We start from the raw sequence: 27526 nt of genomic DNA on the forward strand, positions 1-27526 counted from the left end.
AAAATACAGCATTGTATGTTGTTAATGTTCAAAATGTGTGTATCGATTCTCTTGCTACAATCCAAATGTTTCAGTTCGTTCAATTATTCAATGTGTGTTCGGTGTATACCATTAAAAAGGAAAGATGTTTGAAATACTACATAATTCATTTGTTAAAAAAGAAAAAAAAATGTTATCTTATGCTATGTAAATGATATTATTTATTAGTTTATCAACTTGACTGTAAACAGAAGGAACTATACAATCACTGGAATAATTGTTACAGACTTCATCACAACCAACACCAATGTTTTGGCTTGTTACTAAACCATAAGTTCTTCCACGTTTACACTGCTGGTAGGTCTGTCTTACGTACTGGGCATCATTTCACAAAGCTTTCGTAAGAATCTCCATTGGTTTGTTAAGGATACATAAGTTTTACGAGTTCTTTGTGAAACGATGCAGATGACTTTATATGAACATGAGCATGTATTTGACGTGTAGTATTTGAAAAAAAAAACAAATGTAACATCTGAAAATCATTTTAAAGTCCGCATTATGATGAAAATGTTTATAAAATTACATAACATTGAACCGAATAAGATCAGGGCACATGGGAATAACTTCCGAAAAGAACATATACCACGTTATGCCTATTGTGTTAATTAAGTTACTATTTATAAATACAAGGTTTGACAAATTTCTGTTCAGTCAGTCATATTGAGAACTCACACTGGTTTAAAGTTGATAGAAATATAGTTTGAATAAAAACTACTTTGAATCTTACACTTTACGACAAAAGGTGACAAACGGCTTAACCTGAAAAATGTTCGATACAATTGAGGTTAGAAAAAAGTCCTTAAAGCAGAAATTATTATCCATGTAATGATTAGAGGAAACCTCACGGTTTATTCTACATTTTTGTTTATAATTGAGTTCAGAGCCTGCATGGTATACCATGTAGGAAGTTGATAACAAGTAGTTTTGTTACAAGGTAGAGATAAAGTCAATGAAGTGAACTTGGTAAACTACCCAACTGTTTGAACCTGTCACTAATCAGTAGCACACAAGTTAATATGTGTTTCTATTATTCTCTTTTAACTTTCAGCGAAATAATGAAGAAATATTTAAAGAAACAAATATTGAAGTTTTTTTTATCAGTATATATTTCTTTTCCTACAGCTAGAGGGATATATGAAAAGAATAAACCACATGTAAACCATTTTTATAGTGTTATTGTTTTCTAATTCTGAACACTGTTTCGTTAACATTGATTATGTGAAATTATATGAATTTGATGAATTATCCACCATCAACTTTTTATTTTTAGCATCAGCATCTGCACATGCAGTCGCACATGCTTCTGGTAACGGACATGCCTTTGCCAGTGCCAAGGCACATGCACAAGCATACTTTACTATTGTACACAAACGATTCACTTACAATGGATTAGGTAAGAAGAATATTTTGTTCAATGATATATTGAACAACGCATCTTTATCATAATTTTGAAAAGTAAATGCAATAACAATTAAAAAGCCCGGGTCTATGTTGTAGTATTGTTTATATTTAGGTCGCATGCGACCAGATGAGCCTTTTCATACTATTCTTATCATTTAACCAGCAATCATATTACATAGTATTACTTTTTTAGATCGAATAGAATACTGTGTTTGTTCAAATCTAATCTATGTATACAATTGAAACCATTCAAGCAAATATTCAGTTTATAGGGTGCATTTTTCGATTTTAAACTTTAACAAAATCCAGAAAAGGCAGTTTTTAAGCTCTATAATTAAACCACAAATTGGGAATTGATTCATCAATTTCCTTTCAGATGAACACTGAATTTATGTGCAAATGGCTTGTGAATTATGCAGGGGGGTCCATTTGATGGAAATATGAATCTGAATAAACATTAAACCTTTAAATCTTTAAACATACAACAATGTCTGGTCATCAATGTTTTTATATGTTTAAATAAAATCCAACGGTGATACTCAAATTATAGGATAGTTTTGTAAATAACTAATGCCTCCTTGTTTTAATTGCTGAATCTGTTGTCATTTTCAACTTAAGGTTAATTTTCTTTTTTGTATTTTTGGAAATTGTTTTTATGGGCGACTTCACACATATAATGAGCGTAGTATAACAGAGCTAAACGTTTCAATAATTTGTATATTATATCGTTTCGTGGACGTTATATTAGTCATGTTTTACGAAAGTAACTACTTTTCAGTTTACTTACAATGTATTGAAATGGCTAAAAAGTGATATTCGATTTTTATCATACATTGTATAATTGAAGAACATTTAGTAGAATGTGTCTTTTAAGACACAGATAATCCTTACATTTTGTGGCATGTGTTTCAGGCTACCGATTAGGTTGTGATAGGAACAAGTTCTACAATCTGTACGACCAGTGTTATGCAAGACTTCATAGCTGTACTAAATGTCTGAATTATTTGATTGCACACAAACTTCTTTACAAAACTACCGGTCCCTATTTTGGTAAGTATGAACATTTCTTGTATTACTAAGTGTGTAAATTTATTAATTTTATACATTTTTCTATAGATATTTGATAATTTTCACTGAAATCTTTAGCAGTTTACTTTGATTAGCTTTCTTTTAGTATAATTCTTATGATAATATAGAATAAGGTCAATTTACTCTTTAAATAACAGCCATTATGCTGTCAGCTATCCACAAAGATTTTGAAGAAACGCGACTTTTATGTAAATAATATTTAATGTCTTCACCCACTATTTTTTTACCCGAAACATCATAATAATATGTATTATTGTACATTTGTAGGTTGAGCATGTTAAACAGGCAAAACTACATGAGATTAAAGTTATATTAACTGCCATGTTGTAAATTGTTCATGCCACACACTCTTTATCTTTCCGTTGACAGACAATTTCATGTAGACTATATGCACACGACTCAAGAGTATACCTAATTATATTCCATGCAAGTTGTTGGGGATATAATATATTTGACTGGTCCATCCGTTCATCATTTCGACAGTCGTCATATTTATGTGACTCCTTTGAAGCTTATTGATAGATATTTTGTATGATGTGCTGTTATGATTAAAAGATGTGCATACTTTACCACCATAATGATTGAACATTTTTTTAAGAATTGTGGGACTTAGGCTATTTCTGCTTTTCGTTGTTGCAAAAAACCCTTGTGAGTGTAATTCCTCTGAAACTGCTTGATGAAGATTTCTTATATATTGTGCAGGATTTATTGTTTTAGAAACTGAAATGTGTATACTATACGGCCATTTTCAATTTACAATTTTTATAGGAGTTATGGGTCTAAGAATATTTTCAGCAGTCAATAATGGCAAAGTTAAAGTTGATATAGAAATCATTGAAGAAAAAGTGTAAATGAACTGGCTAAGATGAAATAAATTCATCCATGCAAGTGTTTGACTTTACGTGTACATAACATCTTGCTAAAAAAATTAAAAAATAAATAAATAACAGATCCAAAAGCATGGTTCACTACTTGGCAACTCCCTCAGATCTAAAGTATTAGAGTCCTGTATTACACAAGGTCTGTGTCTAAAATGTATCGTTGTTTTATTAGAATAAAACAATTGTAATAAAAGTGCATTTGCTGAAGACCTCTTGCTAATGTAATTACAAGGAATGCACACTAAAAACTTAAACACATAACTTCGTGCCCATTTTATGTGCAACATGATAAAATAGATTGCATCGAAAGTATTTAAACAGACAACACAAACGTCTATATTAACAGGATCATTTTTTCATTCACAGTTGAATACACATAAATTACACGCGTCATTTCATTGTTTCTTCTACACATGATAAAAAACTATGGGAAATACAGTTCTTAAACTTGAATTTATAACCCATGATGTCGATGCTTTCAATGGATTCGGAAATGCATGTGATTTAAATCAATGATATAGTTGTACTCATATGTACTTGTATGTACATTTCCTCTAACCAAACCTGAAATGAAGACATCGACGGATACACTAAGAAATCGTAAACACGACCTTTGCTGATGCTTCTGCTTTTAACTAAGAGTAAGCAAGGGAACCAAGGTTATAGCGGTAATCAAAAGAATGTAATCCAGGGACAAAGTCCCGACATGGAAAACAGACACACACAACAAAGAACATAACGTAACAAAAATCATACATACAAAGTAACAAAAGTAAATGAGCAACTCGGACTCCACTAAAAACTGGGAGCATGGACCAGGTGCACCGGTAGGGTAAGCGTCCTCTGCTTTTCTGTAAACACCCGCCGAGTTGCTCATAAAAAGTAAAGCCGGGGTAGACAAACGAGGAAAGGAAAACTATGACCCGTTGAATAAATCAGTTTTCATGGCGCAGATGGATACACCATAACGATCCACGAGTCCATGATGACGACCATAAAACGTCTGTAGTGATGACTTCAATCTTGTGGCAACATAACCCTGTTCTAGAAGCCTATTTGTTAGAGTTCTAGTGCGATACAAGGTATAAAGGTATAAATCAAGAAATGTGTTGTTTCTTTTATTACAAATACTCCTCAAGTAATGTCTTTTCGTAAAATGGTTTCCGTTTTGTTTACTATTTTTTTCTTTCCAGAGTTCAAATGAAATGTATTTTGGTCTCTTAAATAACTATGCTATTTTTTTGAAAGGGAAATCAAGGGAACTAGGATTTTAACGGTAATCAAAAGAACCAATAATATAAACTTGACAGGGATAATAAACATTCACAACAAAGGGTGTAAAAAGAATAACCAGAATTATTCGTACAAAGCAACAAAATTATTCGGAAATCTGAACTCCACAAAAAACTGGGAAGACAATAATTTAAATACTCTACGTTTACGTGTAATCTATATGCGTTCGGGTAAATTTCGTCAGTTAACAATCTTGCCAAATGCAAATGATGCAATTTTCTATATTATTGAACTATTAAAAAAGGAATCTTCCTTTGGTCTGGGCATCTGAAAAAGTCAATAATATACAGAAAGTTATAAATTTAACGCTAATTTGTGTATTACATGTAACAACCTCTTTAGCGCAACTATTCATAAGTTGCTCGTTGGGTGTATTGGAAGGATGGGCATGAGGAAATATACTTAAACTTCATGGTATTGCAAGAGTAATCAAGAGAACTAAGATTCTAGCGGAAATCATAAGAATGTAATCCAGGGACAAAGACCAGACATGGAAAGGGACAAACGCAACAAAAAACATAAATTAAATAAAATAATACAGAGAAAGCAAGTCGGACTCAACAAAAAGCTGGGATCGTGAACCCGGTGCAGGGTAGGGTAAGCGTCCTCTGATTTTCAAGAAACACCCACCAAGTCCGCGGAAGACGAACGAGGAAAGGAAAACTATGACACGTTGAACAAATCAGTTTTCATGGTGCAGATGTATACACCGTAACGATCCACGAGTTCATGATGACGACCATAAGACTTCTGTAGTTATGACTTCAATCTTGTCGCAACATAACCCTGTTCCAGAAGCCTAATCGTAAGAAGTCCTGTGCGATACACAGTCTGCGTTGTTACGACAAGCTCTGTCATAACGTATGAGTTGTGATATGAACACTCAATACGTTGGGGCGTATGGGATGTTACCACAGATAAAAGGAAAATTGACAATTTTGTATGAAACGTCATCACGTTTGTCGTAAAGTTTGGTCAATAGTTTTCCTTTAACATCAATCTCTAAGTGTAGGTCAAGATCTCAAGTTCTTTTAGGTAGATGCGATGTATCAAATTACCGAAATTAGGATAGTTTTACGATAACACGTCATCTATATAGCGGGAACGGAGATTAAAGGATCTACCTAAACGATGTTCTTTCTTTCGGATCAGATCAGCTATGAAGTCAGCCTCATAAGGATGAAGGAATAGGTCAGCAAGTAGAGGAACACAACTTGTTCTCATCAGAATGCCGTTTGTTTGTTGAAAAACCCGTCCACCACACTGGACAAATATGTTGTCGATGAAAAAAATTCCAGCATTTTGAAAACATCTTCTTCTGTATATTTGGAAGATGATTAAGAATTATTTTTACAAAGTATGAAGAATCTGTACCAAGCACTATATATTTGTATCTAGGTGTACCATCTTTTTTGAGAAACAACGATGCATAGTGATTTTAACTGTGTATCGGGAATAGCAGTATACAGTATTGAAAAATCATAGGTTTAATGATATTATATTTCGATAATAATCTTGAATTGATGGTCTCCAAGAGATCTTTCAAGGTTTTCGGGATCCACATTAAATTAATAGCAATACGGGAGTAACAAGTGTTTGGTAAGACGGCAGACCCTCTATGACAGCTGTGAGTATAAAAGTTAAAACTTTTGAAAGAGGTGAAAAGGGTTTGGTGGTTCATTTTGCAGATCCAGTTATGTAACGCTGCTTGTATGGATTCTTGTTGAGTTCAGGAATTCAGTGCATAGACGGTAAATCACAATAATATTCTTTCGTAGAGAGACCAAAAGAGGATAGTACAGATTTATGGTTATCCACTATCTTTTCTTAGGAGAGTGTAGTGCCAGTATAGGTCTTATTACCGCTCAAATTTTTTTCGATAAACATTGGATGTAATACGTTTTGAAGACAAAAACAATGTTGTTTTGGGCCTTGTCTGCTGGTAGGACAACATATTTGTCATGTTTAGTAGACATTGGTTTTGCTACATCAGGGTATTTGAAAACTGATGAAGGATTGATACTCATTGATCTACTTAAAACTTTCATTCGTCTCAAAATTAAAGACCTCACGGCCTTTACCGACTCTGACAAAGAATCAATATCTTCTTATTTTCGTTTCATCAATTTTCTTGCGTAGTCCTCCACGGGATCCATAAGAACTTTAAAGTTATAATTCCAATTTATGGAGCGAGGTTCACGGTACTCGGGACCTTTAGAAAGGACATTACGTAGAGATTCGTTAATACATATATATATGTATATAGACGTATCGTGTTTTTTGAGTAACAACGATGTACAATGTTTTTGATTCGGGATTTTGACTGAGTTTGGGGAATAGAAGTACATGCATATATAATTGAAAAATCATAAGTTATAATGCTATTATATATTGAATTTATTTGCCAAATAAATTTATCATATTAAAATTAACACCATTTGAATAAGCAGGTCTGTAGGAATATTTCTGGACTTGCTCAAATCTGAAAATTGAGAATTTCCATTTTCCCTTTACATATATATATATGTTGTTATCAAATTTTTAAAATTAAGAAGGAATGTAGAACGAAATATTATCATTCATTAATTAAAATACGACGTTGTTTTTGTCTGTTCAACAATAATTTCCTATTCTTCTGAAGCATTTTCTAAGGGCTCCGCGTCATTTTATACAGTAGTTTAACTGCTGGTGCAGCTGCAACCGCTTCTGAAATGAGACACATGACATTGTATATTAAATGTATCAAATTTATTTGACGTATTGTTGAAAGTAGCATCAAAAATTTAAATAAAGCAAAACTGTTATATTGTTTGCTTAAGTAATTCAGTGGAATTCTAATATTTAAATTTGCATGAGAATTTTTTTTCTCAATATGTTTAAAACAGAAAATAATTAATATTTCACAATGTAATCGGATTGAATTTTTTTCCCAGAATGCTAATTCAAAACAACAGTAAACATTTGTTTTTGTTTACTATGGTAAGGATTATTTCATCAACATCATGATACTGTTGGAAGGTAACGATACCACAATTTGTGGAATCTGTCTTTTCCGCACTTCAGAATATACACTTTAAACATTAAACACAGATGAATATATATAAACCGAAAAGACGTAAAAAAGTCATCATTATGATTAACTTTAATACGGCCAGATTCAAAGAGATTATGCACAGCAGTACAGAGCTTTTTAACATAAAAAGTAAAATAATGATCTTTTATTTTCAAATAGGCTTATGTAATTTTGCTTAAAATTACTGCGCTTTCATGTTATTGTTATAATTAAGAACAAACCATTTCCCGTTGGATGTAAATCTGTTGCAGTTAAATATGAACTGAACTGCTTCCTATAATAGAAATCAATAATACCAGGGTAAGGAAGATAATCAAAAAGAACACAATCCAAAGCTAGGTTTAATTGTTTTTCAATTTGGAAATCGTGAAGAAAATGACAAAAATCTGATATTGTCAGATATTCAGATTTTCGTTGCAACGACCAACTGAATTTAAAAAAAAGGATATGAGAAACTGAGCCTATTTTAAAGAATTGAAGGTTCGTGATATCAAAGCGTATTTCGTTCTGGATTGCATACTTGTTGACGAGAAAGAGTACAATGAATAAGACTTACACAGGGAACAGTATGAAACATTTAGATGTTTATATTGGAACGTACATGTTAGTCATTATACTTTTAAGACAAAGTATACTTTGTAATGATGCTGGAGACCATTTTACAAGTGTCAACGACTTTTTATTAGTATATCCTAATAATTACAATTTGATTTGTGAGTTTAAGGTATTAAATAGATATTTTGAACATATGCATATTGATGCACGACCAATAGGGCTACTACATAGAGATAGATTCTACTCCTTAGCAAATGACATCACATCAGAGTAGTTAAACTAAAATAATGTAGTAGGGGAGATAACAAGAAATCTATGACAATGCCTTTGATTTATTGTCGTTGTGTTCCTTTACTGGGCAAGAAAGCCATTCAGATACAACCGACAATGAATGGTTTGATGAAAACTGTAAAAGAACGCAAGACAATTTTTAAGTAAAATGAAATGTCTTTTACCCCAACAGTTCTATGAGAATCGAATGGAATATATGTCTTCTAGAAACAACGACTAAAGAACCAAACGTTAAGTTTCATTTGGGTACAAACGGCAAATATTAAACAAAACTTTGTGCTTTGGCTAAAACTGACTCAACACAATGTAATAGAACGATAAAACGAAGATCTAACTTAAACTATGTAGCTGATAAACTGTTTTGAAAAAGTGCTTGGTGGCGATCCGCATATGCTTTATAATAAAGAATACAATCGTACGGACAATGTCAATACTAGAGCTGATTTGATAGGTCTGCATGACACTGCAATATCGGGCGAAAACATTACCAAAGTTCTGAAAAAATAAACGTTGTATTAAATGCTGGAAATAACGAAAGGAGAAATGTTCACCTGATGTGCGGACTTTCTCATTCAAATTTTGAAAGATTTATTAAATTCTATTTTACATTGAAAATATTCCCTAAAATGAACTGACATAGTGCCTTGTTTGTCCCACTTCCGAAAAGTTTAAACTAAATACTTATAGACCAGTCTTTCTGGTTATTGTTCTTCATAAACTACTCCCAAGTAATTAATGACTTTTACTGTTGTCTGAGTAGGTAAATTCATTCAAAGATAAACCATTCGAATTTTTACCCGGGCAATATCAATACATTGAAATAACTTACAATACAAATAAAACCATGACAATAGATACAGAATCATATTAATCCCTGTAGTCTATTTTAAACACATAACTTGGCAGCCTGGGATAACCCATAAAGCTTATAACAGCTTATTTCCAATGGGGTCCCTAGTTAAAAAATATAAAAAAAAAAGACTGATATATTTAGTAAAAATATGTTATATAATAAATAGACAATAAAACATAAACTACATTTAGAGTAACTAATACATTTATTATTCTCTCGATTTCTAGCAGTCTCTTGTAAATACGTTTTGACAGAAGATTTAAAAGGATATTTGTTGGTTATAGTTTTGATATTAGCAGGTAATCTGTTGCAATCTTAAATCGCCGAATAACAAAAACTGTTGGTTAGAGTGTTGAGAATAAAATAATTAAAATCTGAGGAACTTCTTGTACTATTGGTATTTAAATTAAAATTTACACATAAATATTCAGGAGCCTTTCCATGAAATATATTAGAAACATGATTTATTCTTAACTGAGACACTCTATCTGTCACGAACAACATATTCACCTTTTCTAATAATTCACAATTTACTCTGCTTAATTCTTGGACCGAGGTCGAGAATGATCCTTACCATCTTATTTTGTAAACCTGTAACTTTTTTTAACAACCCCTTCCCTAAACTACTATACCACAACGAACATGAGTAATCAAAATAGCATTGTATTAATGCCGTGGTGAGGGTCAATCTCGATCTAGTGTCCAAGCACTTGCTGTTTCTATATAGAAATCTCAATCTATCATTGACTTTGTTTATAATATTAGCTACAATCTGTTCACAATTTAAGTATATATCTACACATACACCAAGATACTTGACAGAATCTGAAGAACCAAGAACCTTATTTATCTTTCTAGGAGGACTAAAAAGCATACATTCTGTTTTACTTAGATGTAAAGAAAGTTTGTAATCTATAAGCCAGTCAGAACATTTTTCCAAAACCTTTCCCAATTTATCCGGAATAACATCAGGGTTTTTGTGCGTAAATAATATGGCGCTATCGTCTGCATATAAAATCAATTTACAGTCATCATCTATGGTTATAGACATATCATTAATATATGTTAAAAACGATAAAGGTCCCAATATACTGCCTTGGGACACTCCACATGTAACACTCATTGGATCTGACATAACATTATTAATAGAAACAAATTGTATACGTTCAGTAAAATATGATCTAAACCAATCAATACATTGAACACCAATAATTTTCAATTTAGAGTATATGATATTGTGGTCAACCGTATCAAAGGCTTTTTGAAGATCTAACATAATCATGCCTGTAAAAATACCATTTGCATTGTTGCCTCTTATATAATCAAGTAAGTGACTGATAATCAAAGCTTATTTGTGGTTCCGTTGACTTCCATAAAGTGTTCGATAAAGACGATAGACATTCATTAACGACACTAGTCTAGTTATGCCTGTAACGCTGGTATAAAAATGTTGACTACAATAGATTTATTATTTATGCTCCGGCTTCCTATATGCAATGTAGAGATTTAATCATTGGGGTATGTAACTGATGCATTTTCATCATTTAGAAAAAACTTCATAATTGAATTTCTAATTAAAATCAATCTTAGGATTTGTCCCTTCATCAAAGGCTTATTTTGTTTGGGATTATTTGAGTTGCTATCTGCGGACTGATTGACGTTTATGATATCATGGTACCAAGTTAGTAAATGGAAAATAGCCTACCTGCCCAGATAAAATAAACAATTCAATTTAATTAAGAATTAGTCTCCCAATAGCTTTTTCAAGATAAATGTGATAATTATCAAACTGCTGAAATAAGAAAAAAAAATGTATTTTAACTACATCTTGAAAGTACACCTTGAAGTCATTTCTGCATCGAAATGATGAAGAAGAAATAGTCAATTAGGGTGTGTTACCTCTTCTTCTTTTGATGATATTAAGTTTCCACAACACTTGTTACTCCCGTAGTAGTATTAATTTAATGTGGATCCTGAAAAAATTCGAAAGATCTTTTGGAGACTATCAGTTCAAGTCTATTATCTGAATATAATAGCATTAAAACCTATGATTTTCCTACACTGTATACATATGTTCCCCATAGTCAATTAAAATCCCGACTTAAAAACATTGTACATCGTATCGTTGTTTTTCCAACAAGAATGGTACACCTTCCGTACCCGTACCACTGTAAATTTAGGAAGTACATGTATTTATCAAACTCCTAGTACTTACAGGTTATTTTTAAAGTGTTTAGTAATTACTCTTTAGAATCTATAACGCTTATTTGTTGTAACATATATATACAAATTAGTACACTTAAAAATAGTTGTGTGTTTAATGAAAGAAATGTTTACTGACTACGTACAAGAAGAAAACACAGCCAGGTGCCGTGGTTTATTTGAACAAGGTTTTCTTTGCTTTAGTTTATCAAAAATGTGTGTAAAACAGTGTGATCAACACATGAAAAATAATTCAATTCAACAAGTCATTATCTCTATTTCTAACTGACTTTAAATTAAAAACTGATATTTTGTTAATTCTATAAAGCAAACCAGTTTGTCTATTTTTTTATTATTTTTTACGTAGGGTTTTATTCTTCGAATTTCGAAACTTATTCGTGACGCCCACAAGTCACAGTAGTTTGAGTTTTGCGTAAATAGTATGTGACATTATTGAAGGCTAGAATAATTGTAAAGGTTAAAAAAACAAAATTAGAAATGGACGCAAGATATTAGAAAAAGGAATTACTGGTTTCCATATCCATAGCAACTACACTAGCCATCCTAAATATTTCTGACAGATTCGGTAAGCCTCCTTTAATATTGATCGGGTATGTGTCAAAGTTGAAGCCAATTAGTTACATAAATATGTGAACGGAAGTCATAAATGTCAGATATTCAGTATCGAAACTAACGGGAGACGTGACTCTCGGAATTATACATCTGAAGCTTTCATTCAATAGGCTAAACATTATATATTTATTTCTGTTACACTGAGCCTTCAACTCAAATAGCGTTTGCAGAGTCAAGTCTGGTAATTGATGACAAAATTAAACAGTTTATGTCGGGGAACGGTAAATTCTTGTTTCCATAGTTATTTCGCTCCTAAATGATGAATAGATAACAATAACTTGCGAGTAATATTTTTGTGAGAATATATATATTTTTATATTTAATAGAAATCACAAATGATCCTTGGTACAGTAGAATATAATTGAATCATAAAATAGTATAATCGCAAAACACAAAGGAAGTCATATTATGAATGCATAATAAATATATAAATATCTATATGTATGAAAATGTTGCATTATTATATTTTCTTATTGAATAACATATTTATCGTTATCGTTGAGCAATCAAGTAGACTTTATTTGTATTGTAACGAAATAAGATGAATAATAATAAAGGTGAAAATATTAAAATATCAAAGAGACATCGACGCCTCCTGGGATGGAAACTATTAACTCGAGGCCACCTATGGCTATTAAATGAACAAAGAGGAAACCTTCACACTTCATATATATTCACTCCATTCAGAGTTTTGTGTTACACTATCTCAATTCAACATTGACAGTCTGATTTAAAACAAAAGGTTTTTTTTTATAAATATATTGTTATGTACCTACACCAATTATGACGACGAATGTAAGTACATGTATTGGAAGTATAAATACCTATCTTAAACGTGTGAATATAACAGCAGATAAGGAATAACTATATTTTCTGATCGTAGATTTTTCGTACTGAAAAAACCCTATTTTTACAAGGTACAAATATCCGTGGTTTACATGTTAAATAAATTCCCAACAAAAAACATATATAGTATTACATGTGTGAAATTCAGTCATGCATAAATATATGAATTGTTATTTTTTAGTTATCACCATTGAATATCAACGAATAAAAGTTCGTTTAGTTTTTGTGTGTAATCTATTTTATCCGGTTCGCTTTATTTTGTTTTTAGGTCGCATTTGTTTTATGAGTTCACGTAACAGTGTTTTGACTAATTTGAATTATCCCACAGCTGACGCTTTGGTAATCATTTTGTCGAAATATTTACCGTTTGTATATAAGTAAGAAATACGTCTGTATCTAAAATAAAAGCATTTGTTTATAATTACAAACGAACCAAAATTAAGACGAAAAGATTTTCAAAAACTTTGATACATAAGAGTGGAGCAGACAAACTTGTAACTATTTTTTTTCATATATCACATTTCATTGATAGAAATATCTGCACCCGTTGCCCACAAAAAAAAAATTAAAAAAATAATAATGATAATAATAAAGTTCAATAAACCATCTTGGATTCAGTGTCCACCATCCTATGTTCTCATATATAGAAGTGAATTCAGTGAAGCTATTTCAAAAGAAGCATGAAAGAGAATTAATTGCAGTAAAAATAAGATATTAAAGTAATGTTAAAAATGAAGGGAAATACGGGAAGACCCATTATTTGTTATTGTCAATATAACTAGCAATAATTATTGGTTTAAGGTTTTTTGTTCTTGCATGCTAGTGTACTCTTGAAGGATTTTGATTTTTTAGGCGATTTTTTTAATGAAGCAGCCCTGTGTGAATTGATATAATCCATTATATTCCAAAAATCTTCGAGAGATAGATATAGTTATTACCATGGTTAATTGACCTTTAACGATACAAACTAGCATGCGGTACCTACTATGGAGACGATACTATAGTCGATACGAAAGCAGGATTAAATGCTTATATAAGAGTAATCAAGGGAACCAAGGTTATAGCGGTAATCAAAAGAATGTAATCCAGGGACAAAGACCAGACATGGAAAACAGACACACACAACAAAGAACATAAAGTAACTAAAATCATACATACAAAGTAACAAAAGCAAATGAGCAACTCGGACTCCATTAAAAACTGGGAGCATGGACCAGGTGCACTGGTAGGGCATGCGTCCTCTGCTTTTCTAGAAACAACCGCCGAGTTGCTCATAAAAAGTCAAGTCCGGGGTAGACAAACGAGGAATGGAAAACTATGACCCGTTGAATAAATCAGCTTTTATAGCGCAGATGGATACACCAAAACGATCCACGAATTCATGATGACGACCATAAAACTTCTGTAGTGATGACTTCAATCTTGTAGCAACATAACCCTGTTCAAGAAGCCTATTTGTTAGAGTTCTAGCGCGATACAAAAAGTCTGCGTAGTTTCGGCAAGCTCTGGCATAACGTATGAGTTGTGATATCAACACTCCATACGCAGGTGTCGAAGGAATGTTGCCGCAGATGAAAGGAAAGTATACAATTCTGAATGTAAGGTCATCACGTTTGTCGTAAAGTTTGGTCAATAGTTTTCCTTTACCATCGATTTCTCAGTGTAGGTCAAGATATGAGGCTGACTTCACAGTGTCTGTAGTATCCTGTATCTCAAGTTCTTTTAGGTAGATTCGATGTACCAAATCCCCAAAATTAGGATTGTTTAAGATAATACGTCATCTATATAGCGGAAACTGAGATTAAAGGATCTAGCCAAACGATATTCTTTTTCGGATCAGATCAGCTATAAAGTCAGCCTCATAAGAGTGAAGGAATAGGTCAGCAAGTAAAAGAGCACAATTTGTTCCTATTGGAATGCCGACCGTTTGTTGAAAAATACGTCCACCACACTGGACAAATATGTTGTCGATTAAAAATTCCAGCATTTTGTAAACATGCGAAGGGATGTTGCCACAGACGAAAGGAAAGTTGACAATTCTGAATGAAAAGTCATCATGTTTGTCGTTAAGTTTTCGATATGCTGTACACCACTTCCAGTGATTACACTCTCATCAATGGCATTAGAATCAGTTATACAGGAAGATCTAAATCCAAAAACTAATCAAGTGCAATAAGTACTCACAAACAAACCTACCGAAATAGAAATCTATATCCACCGACAGGTTCTATCATGTGTAATACAAAGAATGATGACCTAGTGTTTCAGATATTTAGAAATTTATAATACTGCAAATGTTGATAAATATGAATAATAACATCTGATTTAATTCGGTTTGAAGTTTCTACCTCACATTTGACAAAAAAGAAATATCTGAAACGTCTCATCAGACTCACAGCCACCGCAATTGACGCTTACCAGATTTATTCACCTGCATTATCATTGCGCCACCGACCAAACAGGTCTTGCTAACCATCCATAGACAAAACAGGGCATGCTTACCATCCACCGACAAAACAGGACATGCTTACCATTCCCGATAACCTGATGGCAATCCTGGCTTTAGTGGGAGTTCATATTTCAAGTGCATCAGTTATTTGTATACTGGTTTGATTTCCCTAACAACAGTTTTCATATATGTACTTAATTTGTGTATTTAGTTTGCCCCTGTTTACTGTCTTTATGTTCCAACAATATACTTGTATTCTGATGTCTCTTGTTTGTCTTTCTAATTAAATGGTTCGGTACATATTTTGTTCGATTAAGGTTTCTCAACAGTTTATAAATATAAAAAAAATAACTAATTAAAGCTAAAAACATAAAAGTCAAGTATGTTCTAAACAATAAATCCTATAGAGGCTATTATGTCAAGTATTGTAAAAAACAGGCGATTGTTATCTTGAACAAAACCATCAACTATATACTTTTAATCATTAACACTTAACAACCCAACGGCAAAAGAGGAAGTACAGAACCTTTTTGAAATAAAAGATTGTTCTGGCATTTTTACCAAAAGTTTACCAAAATATGAAAGGAGGAAAGAGTAATCCTAAAACAAGCCAGATTTGATATTGTTTTCATCTTGCATCGTAAGTTTTTGCTTATATGTTCAGAATGATATCAATTAAAGATATGGCTTGAACGAAAAATTGTCATGAAATTTGTTTTGTTGTTTTGACTGTAGAACGAATTAATTTTCTAGATCAAACATCATTTTGTGCTTCATATTATCTTTCAACGTTAGAAAATATTACGTCCTAAATATCAGAGTTTACGTCATTAATGCCGACAGGGCATAACGTTTTTTAACATGTTTTCATTTTTTAGTGCTTCTGCCAACTTTATCCGTAATTATCGTTCATGATATCAATATGCCACTTTAGTAGGAGCCCAGATCAGTTAAGATATTCTTGTGTCACGTTGGCGAATAAGCATTTAAAATTGGCAATTTCTGATGAAGTGTTGTTTTTGGAACTTGTTTGACTTCAAAACAATTAAAAATTGATCAAAGGTCTAAAATTTCGAGCATATTAAAATATTATCAATATGCTTTTTTCAACATTCACAAGAATTATATCATGTAGTTATTACTTGTAGTTTTAGTAGAATGTGCCGTTGCCTTGTTCACTTACGTGATAAAAAACTATTTATATAAACATGGCGTTTTCAGTGTTTTCAATACACTTCTTATAGGAAGTCATGTTGAATTAGCAGTAATCCTATTAACGGAGAACGTTAAAGTTGCGCACCAAGAGGAGCGTGAAAAACACTACAAGAATGACATAATAAAACATCCCGTACATCTATATGACATAATCGCCCACATATTGAACAATGAATGCTGAGCATTGGCCTGTAAGAATTTGCTGTTCACAAGTTTTTGACAAAACTCGAGCTGTATCAGTCGCCCGGACTTAATAACACCTGTAGCATTTCACCTATAGTATATAAGGCTGAACTAAGATGATAAACCAGGTACTGATACCTCATACACCATCATGGCTAGAGGTATACTTGTTCTGCTACTGGTGGTTGTTTTAGCAGGTAGGTTTTGTCATGAACATCATCGATTGTACGTAAGTAACACTAATTTTAAAACCGTTCAGTTAAAGGAGACATATAATAGGACAAAAGAGAACTCCGGTGGAAAACTTCGCTGTACTTTAATTGAAATATCGGTTAAGTATTAGGAAAATCGGACTTTTTCGAGATTAAAACTATATATTGTTTATGTGTCTCACTATTCTAGCATTTTTTTAAAAATACTTTTCAGTGGCAGTTTCCAGTTATGGTAGATATCACCGACGTTGTAAGTATCTTATCTTATTACTCAGTTTGTAACTTTGGAGAAATTAAACAACACAAAAGTAGCTTCATAATGAATATCAGATACTTAGTGAACCATCAGTAATAAAAATGTCTTTCATAAAGTTCTGTGTAGTCTGAAGTGTTTTGTTTGGTGTTGTCCATTATTTCATAAAATGGTATGCAAAGAGGGCTTTATTTCCCCAGTAATCGAGGTATGTCCTTATTTCATTTATATATTATCTATTGGCTGTTTTAACAATTGAGTGACATTTTTTGAAGATTTTCTTTAGAAGGAAACTAAATGTATTGATTTCGCTTTGTAAGGAATTGACGGCTTGAGAAATTCATATTTATTTGTTTTGCTTGCAAAAGTAATAAAAAGTATAGATATTAAGTGCATGTCAAAGTGGGGTGTTACTATCGTGAGAATGCACATTGAATTCTTCTTTCATTCTATTATTTAATGACATTCATTTCTAGAGTAATGAAAAAGAAACTGCATTATGAGCAATTAAAGTTTTACACGCTTAACTGAAAAAGATACTATTGAAATACCGTATGCAAATTAAGTCTCTGAATTCCTTTTGGGGTAAGTTGAAATACACAGAGTTTTCACAAAAGAAAATGTCAAATAAAAAGTATGCTCTGCATCCTTCAAAGCAGTATAGATTTCAAACATTGTTTTTATAGTATAAACATAACACTGAAAATGTAAGTCCGAGATTCTTATGAAATTTTCTGACTGAATAATTAGAACAAAATCAAATATTTCAAATTACATATTCATCCAGAATGTTTACATTGTCTATATTAGATATAGTTTGCCCATGCGGCTTGCACTATTTCACTGAAAGTGATTAGAATCAAAGATACAAGACCGATTTGTTCTGTGAAAGTCATCAACATGTCATCTACACGAAATAAATATAATGTACATTGAATAGTACACATAAAACAAAAATACCAAGTATATACTATATTTAAATCGAATCTTTTTTTAAAAAAAAACTCTTTTTAATTGCTGATGGTTAAGTTTGCTTACCTTACTTAATACATTAAAAAAGGGAAACTTGTTACGCATTATAATCAAGGAAACGTGATAAGCTGTCAACTAAATTTCTTTCTCTCAGGAAAAAGCTCTCTTTTATCTCGTCGACTACAAAAGTACTATAAAATAATACTTCAATTTATGTATACATTCTTAAACAAATAAAAGCACCCAAAACAAATAATTTACCAATTATAGATGGAGTTGCTCACTATGGTTGGAGAACAAGCCATCATAGTTGGAGGACGAGTCATAGCTGGAGTCACCATAGTTGGAGTCATAGGTACCACTTTGGATTCAAAATTCATCATCACAGATTCTCTTACGGAGGACATGGTAAGCTAAATATAATAAGTTTCGACTATTTTGTGTGTAAACAGAAGCAATGGTGATAAACACATCCTATACTAACAAAAATGTAGCAGCTACATAAAAATAATGATTACTAAATTTTCTATAACAATTCTATTAAATGGATGGCATTTTAATAATGTATGATAATGTGCTTTAACATTGAAAATTCTTTATTATGCAGGCTATAAACTTCGATGTGGAAAGCTTAGATTTCTCAAACTTTGGAGACGATACTATGGACGATATGGCAGTAGACGCAAATGCATTTATAAACTCAACAAACTACATATCATCAGACGAGGAGGTTAGTAATATATTCATATTCTAATATGACGTCCTACAAAGCTCTATACACCACAGCCATGGTGAAAAACAGTGATACAGACATGACCAACATTTTGTACAGCACATAAGCTGCGTCTATTCATAAAAATGAAGGAACTAGTCTTATTTGAATCAATATTTGACCATTTATGTCGTTATTTAACCCCTTTCGCCTGGGGTAAAACAATGTGACATAAATGACCAGCCCGGGGTAAAACAATGATAAAATTGAGTTTCCGTGTTTATATCTTATTTTAATGCATAATTAAAATACATTCAAATAAGAAGAAATTACAAATATCTAGAACAATAATATATATAAATATATATAATATAAGAAATAATAGGAAGATAGGTAGCACAAACAAACGAATAATGATCCTCGTAAAATGTCAAATTGATACATATATTTTAAGAACGTCGAGATTTTTCTTTCATCATACATACTGTAAATATGTGTTGTCATCTACAACCTTTTTTCATTTTCATATTTTCACTTTTTAGGACACATTAAGCATGGCAGATATGGACATCTAATCAACTATAATGTTTATTTGAAAAAATACCACGGCTTCAAGCTTCGACATCATAGATTTGTTTACAGAGGATTAGGTATTGTATTGTATTGCTACCTTTACTGAGATATGATCATTCCTTTGAAATTCAAATTTGATAGAAGTACTCTTGTGTATTTCTAACTCTGAATATTGTCTGTTTCAATATAGATTTTTTTCAGTAATGAATGGTTTAAATTATCTCTTTAACTCTAGAGATTTTTAAACTAAGATTTAAACACTTTAAAGAACTTAAATTTGAAATCTGAAATTAATTTTAAAATTTTACCACAGCGAGCGAAGAAATCATATAAAACGATTATAGGCTAAAGGAGACCGAGTTCCTTCAACGAAATCTGTCACCGACTTAGAATGGTAGAAATAACTTCTAATACATACACATGAACTTTCTCATTCTGTCAACTTTTTTAATAGCATACAGATTGAGATGTGGACAAAGTAAATTCTACAGTCTATGGAGACATTACTACCTACGATATCATTCTGTATCAAAGATATTCACCAGATTGTTGAGAAAGAAATTGTTTGTTATCTATCATACAGGTATCGCGATATTAACATCATTGTTCGTAAAAAGTAATCTACATTTTTTAAATGTATATTTAATGTATATTGATGTACATTTCATTTTAGTCTTAACTTTATATACTGTCTTCACCCTATCATTCGAAAACATTGAGTGTTAAATGTAAATAAATCTTAAATGTATGTGTTATTTCTTTTTAATTTCATTAATTCTTTAGCAACCTTTTTCCAAAATTATCTTAAACACTACATTAGATTTTTTTAAATATTGATAGTTTGGTATGAACGATTTAAAAATATTCATTTTACCTCATAAAGTATAAACTAAAAAATTACTAAAATTAACGGGTTTCCACATTTGATAAAGCATAAATGTTCGTTAATTTATTTTGAAGGAGGTCACCATGTCAACTATCGTTCCTACTACAATGCTCATCACGGATTTACCTTAAGCGGCAAACGGTTCTTCTATAATGGCAACGGTAGGTTACAGTATACTTAAATAAGTTTATTTTTTTAAGTAATTCGAATAATAGTTGTTAGTTGTATTAAAAAGCGTATCATATTCGAAATTTATATTCTGCTATATATATATATGAAAAGTAAAACACTCTTCAGCCATCTTAAAAAGCAAAAGATTTGATAAGCTACAGGAATTCCGGTAATTAAATACAATTCTGTGTAAGAATCAGTCAATGAGTGGCACATCATTTTTCTCAATTTGGTCTTTTTTGCCTCAAACATATTCAAATACATCTAGAAAACAACTATTAAGCTATTTAAATTTATCCTGAAGCATGGTGACATGATGTTTTTTGACTGTTTATATAAGGAAAAAGGTCGGGAAATTTTCACGCCATTTTTCCATGGTGCATTTCAACTAAAATTGACCTATCAATATCTTAAAACTTTACAAACACTTTGACAGTAATTTTTTGAAGTTATGAGGTATAAATACTTCGATAATGCAATGAAACCTCTGTGGTTTTTTCTTCATGCGCCTCACCCTATACACATTTTGCCTGATTCTTAGATGGAGGAGTACATAAAAGATATATTATAATGTTACTTTTACTGTCTAAAGAATCAGGCAAAGGAAATAGGTTGAGAATATATAAACATAATAACAACTTACGGTTATTTAAACGCTTTTTCAGCTTATGTTCTGAGATGTGGATTTAACAAGTTTTATCGCTTATGGTACCGGTACTACACAAGATACCACGATATCACCAAAATATTCAATGTGTTGTACCACAGGCACTTGTTTATTCGCCATAACATAAACTATTTATCCTACTATAATGCCCATCATGGTTGGTCATTAACAGGCAAACGATTTTTATACAACGGCAACGGTATGGCATCATATATTGTCTAACATGAATTATCATAATACTGTAACAATTAGAACTTCGTGTCAAAATGTTTTACTACTTTTGGTGGCAACACCTGCATATTTGAAATAATGCGTATCTAGAGTCTTTCTTTTTACTTTTTATTGTTTTGTTTGTTTTAGTTTGTTTTAATTTTTTTTTGTTTTTGTTTTCTTCAATTTATTCTGTTTAAACTTATTTTATTAGTAATAAATGCATTTTCTAAAAACGAAATATTTCAAGTTCAAACAGAGCTAACAATTTGCATAATCTTTTAAATGAAAATGCAAAAGTTGCATGTTAGTAAACACATAGAGTAATAAAACTATCTGATACAAAACTTCATCATAGTAAAAACTAGTAGTAGTTTAATATGTGTTATAACCACAATGTTTTTAAATTACAGGGTATATTCTTAAAGTTGGAAGATCCAAGTTTTATAGATTATGGTATAGATACTACACACAGTACCACAACATTGCCAAAATCTTTAGAATACTGTATCACAGACATTTGTTTGTTCGTCACAGAATCAACTACAGCTCTTATTACAACAGTCATCATGGATTTTCCCTCACTGGCAAAAGATTCTTGTACCATGGACACCGTACGAGATTAATTCCTGAATCAAAATTTGATAATTTTTAAACGATAACACTAAGACGATAAACTGACAAAAACGTTTTATTTCTTGTACACCATGAAGATGATTGCTTAAGCCGTATTAATTATGGGGCTAAAAAAGGGAAAATGGTGTACAAACAGTCAGACTAACTTGACTTGAAGAAACAATTCCGCAGATACCTCTCCTCTTTCAAAAACTAGGGATTTTTTAAGTACACAGTCTTATGTGAACACCAACAAAAGATTATTCTTCAATGAAAATTTCTTGTCAGAAAAAAATATCTTAAAAAGATTTTACATATGTTGTATCACTCCTTACGAAAGTACCTCAAGACTTCAGTCAAGCCTTAAATGATTTCTTTTCTTTTCAGCTTACGTTCTGAGGGTTGGAAGACATAAGTTCTATAGGCTGTGGTATAAATATTATACACAATACCACAGCATAGATCGAGTTTTCAAAGTATTTTACCAAAGACATTACTTCGTTCGTCAACACATAAACTACATTAGATATTACAGGAGTCACCATGGTTTCTCACTTACTGGAAACAATTTCCTATACAATGGACATGGTATGTAATAGACGAGTACTCTTACAATGTATTTAGCCTAAATAAGCTTTTCATGACTAAATTGTGAATAACTGTTCTAGTGTAAATCACCTTATTTTCTTATTTTACCTTTTCAAAGGTAAAAAAAAATAAATCTCCATTTGATATTTAAGAATATATATTGTGATCTATGTCATATTTTTTTCATAGCATACATTCTCAGAGTGAAAAGGCCAATGTTATACAAGTTATGGTATAGATTCTACACAAGATATCACCGTGTCTCAAAAATCTTTAGAGTATTGTATCACAGACATTTGTTCGCACGTCTCAACTATATGTCTTATTACAACAGTCACCATGGTTTTACAATCACAGGCAAACACTTTTTATACAATGGACAAAGTATGTACTTTTTGTTATCGCAAACATATTTCTTTCATTTTCTTTTTATTTACATGTTTTAAATAATAAAAAATCAAACACAACTACTTAATGGTTTGTCCCATCTCTTATGTTTCTACTGTAAAAAAAGCTTAAAATATTGGTTCTAAAATGTTTTAATTTGATTATTGGATTACTGTCACTGTGATGATATACTGAGTATTATTCACATCTTACGATTTAAGAGTTAGGAGACAAAAGTTCTACAGCTATTGGTATATATTTTACGTTTGCTTCCACAGCGTTGCCAAGGTATTATTTACGTATAACTTTACTTATTTACTTATAACCTTAATTGCAGGTTATAATCAATTATACGACAAACACATGATATATAGAAAAAGTAAACTTAAATTGGGAATTACTTTTCAGTTGTTTGTCATTGCAAATATGTCTGCAAATAAATAACCATAATTAATATTTTCTTGTAATGCAAAAGTCTTTTCTATAAATTCAACTGCGTTTTATTCACAGCTTACGTTTTAAGAGTTAGACGACAAAAGTTTTACAGCTATTGGTACAGATATTACGTACGTTATCACAGCGTCGCGAAAGTGTTCAAAGTATTGTATCATAGACATTTGTTTGTTCGCCTCAACTACATGACTTATTACAATAGCCACCATGGATTTACAATTACTGGCAAACACTTCTTATACAATGGAAACAGTGAGTACTTTCAATAATACTATTTTGTTATTTTAAAAGATGATATGTTATTGAATTATAAAGTTCTATTTTCTCCAGTGTCATTAAATTTGATTCTAATATTCACTAACAACATAAAGTTTGGGGCCTAGATAACTATCTGATAGAAAAGGGAAATTCGGTACAGCATACTTAGATACGAGTTTTTCTTTTGTTCAGTTGTTTGTCACTGCAAGAATTATATCAAATATATGTACAAAAAATATATTTCTATATTATGGACATGCCCTTTTTTATATTAACCTAACTGTCTTTTACTTAAAGCTTACGTTTTAAGAGTTAGAAGACAAAAGTTCTACAGCTATTGGTACAGATATTACGTACGTTATCACAGCGTCGCGAAAGTGTTCAGAGTATTGTATCACAGACATTTGTTTGTTCGCCTCAACTACATGACTTATTACAATAGCCATCATGGATTTACAATTACTGGCAAACATTTCTTATACAATGGAAACAGTGAGTACTTTCGATAACACTATTTTGTTGTTTTGAATAATGATTTCAATTGAAGTATTATTTTCTACTATGCGGAGTGTTTATAGTTTTGATATTTATGCTCACTTACAATCTAAAGTGCAAGGTGTAGCTCACAATCATATAAAACATGATTTTATTAATAATTTGAAATAGTAATTTGTTTTGTTCTGTTGTATGTCATTGCAAAGTTTTAGGAAATATATGACACAATTCTATTTCTTATATTTCTTATAAAACTGCCTTTTATTCACAGCTTACGTTTTAAGAGTTAGAAGACAAAAGTTCTACAGCTATTGGTACAGATATTACGTTCGTTACCACAGCGTCGCTAAAGTATTCAGAGTATTGTATCAGAGACATTTGTTTGTTCGCCTCAACTACATGACTTATTACAATAGCCACCATGGATTTACAATTACTGGCAAACAATTCGTGTACAATGGACACAGTGAGTAATTCTAGAACATCAAAAAGAAATAATTTAGTTTCTGATTCACGCTTTTAACTCATAAAAAAAACCTATTTTATAGTGGAAGGAAAATTTGTCAATAATAACAAACATTCAAACGATATCTTTTGGGGAATTGCTTGTGATCAACAGTTTTCTAATCATTAAATCTTTAAAACCATAATACAGTGTTTGTACTTTCACAGCATAATCTAGCATACAGAAATAGATAAATATAACATAAGTTGATGTATTCCTTTACTATAAATGAAACTTTGAGGTTGTACCAATCTTTCATAAAAATTAAATATTTTTAATACAACCCAACCAAGATTCTATGCTTAATGACACACACATTTTGTGTTTACGTTTACAGCGTATATCTTAAGGGTCAGTAGACAAAAGTTCTACAGCTATTGGTACAGATATTACGTACGTTACCATAGAGTCGCTAAAGTATTCAGAGTATTGTATCACAGACATTTGTTCGTCCGACTCAACTACATGACTTATTACAATAGCCACCATGGATTTACAATTACTGGCAAAAGATTTTTCTACCATGGAAACAGTACGTTTAGTAACATTAAGACTTTTAATGCGAAGGTAAATAACAACCCTGAATGTCATCATTATACACGTATTCTGTATAATGTTATGCAACCGAATGATTCAAGCAATGTTAGCATAGCCAATCTTTCATTTTGAACTGTATTCAAAGTCTACCATAAATATGTTTATAACACTGTAAATTAAAGTTATAATCCCTATTAAGATATTTTTGCGTAATTGTACACATATTGTAACACGGAAATAGAGTTATAAAAATAAATATATCAGTATTCTTGTCAAAATAAAAAAATGTAGCATTCTTAAATACATTTCTTGATGTCTTTTATGAGGACAAAACCATTTTTTTTTCTGTAATTTTATGTTTTACTCAGCAACGATAGAATTCAGTGGTTAATAGTACTGTCGATACAATACCGGTTTTGTTTAATTATTGCAATAAATATAACATGAATTCAAGTATTCAATAAAACAGTAATAAATTCATCAAAATGAATAAGAACTATTGTTTAGTTATTGTTTAATGGCCCAGAATGTGTTATAAATTTATACACAGATTCTTGTAAAAATGTTCCTTAATTTTACTCTTACAACATTCATTTATTCATTGTTTGCCGTTTGATAAAATATGTTTTGCAAAGCAAACCAAGTTACCATTATGACCAATTTTTGTTTAGCCTACATTTTAAGGACCAGCAGAAGCCTGTTCTACAGGAGATGGTATATCTACTACTTACGTTACAAGAGTGTGTCTCGGGTCTTTAGAGCTATGTATCACAAGAAATATTTCTACCGTCATAGGATAAACTATCTCAACTATTACAACAGCCATCACGGATTTGCACTGAAAGGAAAGCTGTTCTTTTACAATGGAAATAGTATGTCTGTCTGTTTATACTTCTATCGCTTTTGTTGCTAACTAATATTGAAAAAAGAGCATACAACATATCGATTTTTATCTAATTGCTTCTGTACACGTTCATACCATTTATCGTCACACAACAAACTAAAATAAACTTTAACCTATCCTTAGAAGATTAAATTATTTATGAATGAAGGGTGCTAATTAGAACTGTAATAACCTTACCTTAGGTAAAAAAAGGTAAGAAAGGTCAGAATTTTAACCATCAGATATCTTTTCAAAAATATCGGAAATGATCTATATGTCATAACCCTAACGTTTAACCAAAAGTCTTAATTGTTTTTTTAATGGTACACATATACAAATAATTTTCACAGCGTACGTTTTGAGAGTTGGAATACCAAAGTTCTACAAATATTGGTATAAATACTACACTAGATACCACAGTATATCCCGAATATTCAGAGTATTTTATAAAAGACGATTTTTCATCCGTCGAAGAATTAATTACTTAAAGTACTACACTACTCATCATGGATTTACACTCAGAGGCAAACGGTTCTTATACAATGGAGATGGTATGTTATTATGCTTTGATTCTTACCAAAATAAAAACACATTAACGTATTTATGCAAAACTGCCTCATTGATTTTACACTATCAAAGTACATGGGAAATATTTCAAAAAAATTGCTTACTGAAAAATGTCTACGAAAAATGCCCTGCTCAATACAAAATAAGAAAAAAATGTTAGTGATTAATTATTTATGTTAATATAAATTACATTACTAAAATAATGAGCAGAAAAAGTATAACTGATTTTCTCACCTTACAGATTACGCTTTGAGAGTGAGAACACGTAAGTTCTATCGTTTATGGTATCAATACTACCACCGGTATCACAGTATAAGTAAGGTCTTCCAAGTGTTATATAGACGACGATTCTTCCGCAAAGGTTAGTACACTGTATGATACACCACAATTCGAAACACTCTAATTAGAATGCCTTTCGACATCATACTGAAAGATTAACAAGTAAACAATTATTTCAGCTGGTAACCTAACAATTTAAATAATCTGTTTTAGTATATTACTAAAACTAATGGATCTACACAGTCGGATATTTTAGTGTACCATCAGCACAATAAGTATTTTATTTATCTCATTTTATTG

General features: G+C 31.3%; 1 protein-coding gene across 1 annotated transcript in view; it reads left to right on the forward strand.

The window, feature by feature from the left end:
• The window catches only part of LOC148623938 (uncharacterized), a 44820-nt gene that overhangs the window by 13335 nt on the left and 3959 nt on the right, over positions 1–27526 (forward strand). Inside the window, exons 20-39 of the mRNA XM_088566648.1 lie at positions 208–336; positions 1310–1432; positions 2353–2490; positions 17430–17465; positions 18711–18848; positions 19048–19170; positions 19695–19802; positions 20180–20308; positions 20686–20772; positions 21448–21648; positions 22073–22273; positions 22662–22862; positions 23052–23246; positions 23760–23954; positions 24258–24452; positions 24727–24921; positions 25298–25492; positions 26169–26369; positions 26731–26931; positions 27189–27308. Coding sequence (XP_088422774.1) covers positions 208–336; positions 1310–1432; positions 2353–2490; positions 17430–17465; positions 18711–18848; positions 19048–19170; positions 19695–19802; positions 20180–20308; positions 20686–20772; positions 21448–21648; positions 22073–22273; positions 22662–22862; positions 23052–23246; positions 23760–23954; positions 24258–24452; positions 24727–24921; positions 25298–25492; positions 26169–26369; positions 26731–26931; positions 27189–27308 — 3111 coding nt within the window. The remainder of the gene's footprint in view (positions 1–207; positions 337–1309; positions 1433–2352; positions 2491–17429; positions 17466–18710; positions 18849–19047; positions 19171–19694; positions 19803–20179; positions 20309–20685; positions 20773–21447; positions 21649–22072; positions 22274–22661; positions 22863–23051; positions 23247–23759; positions 23955–24257; positions 24453–24726; positions 24922–25297; positions 25493–26168; positions 26370–26730; positions 26932–27188; positions 27309–27526) is intronic.

The sequence above is a fragment of the Perna viridis genome, chromosome 2, assembly GCF_037379345.1.
Source record: "Perna viridis isolate PV_CMFRI_1.1 ecotype Kerala chromosome 2, ASM3737934v1, whole genome shotgun sequence".
Lineage (NCBI taxonomy): Eukaryota > Metazoa > Mollusca > Bivalvia > Mytilida > Mytilidae > Perna > Perna viridis.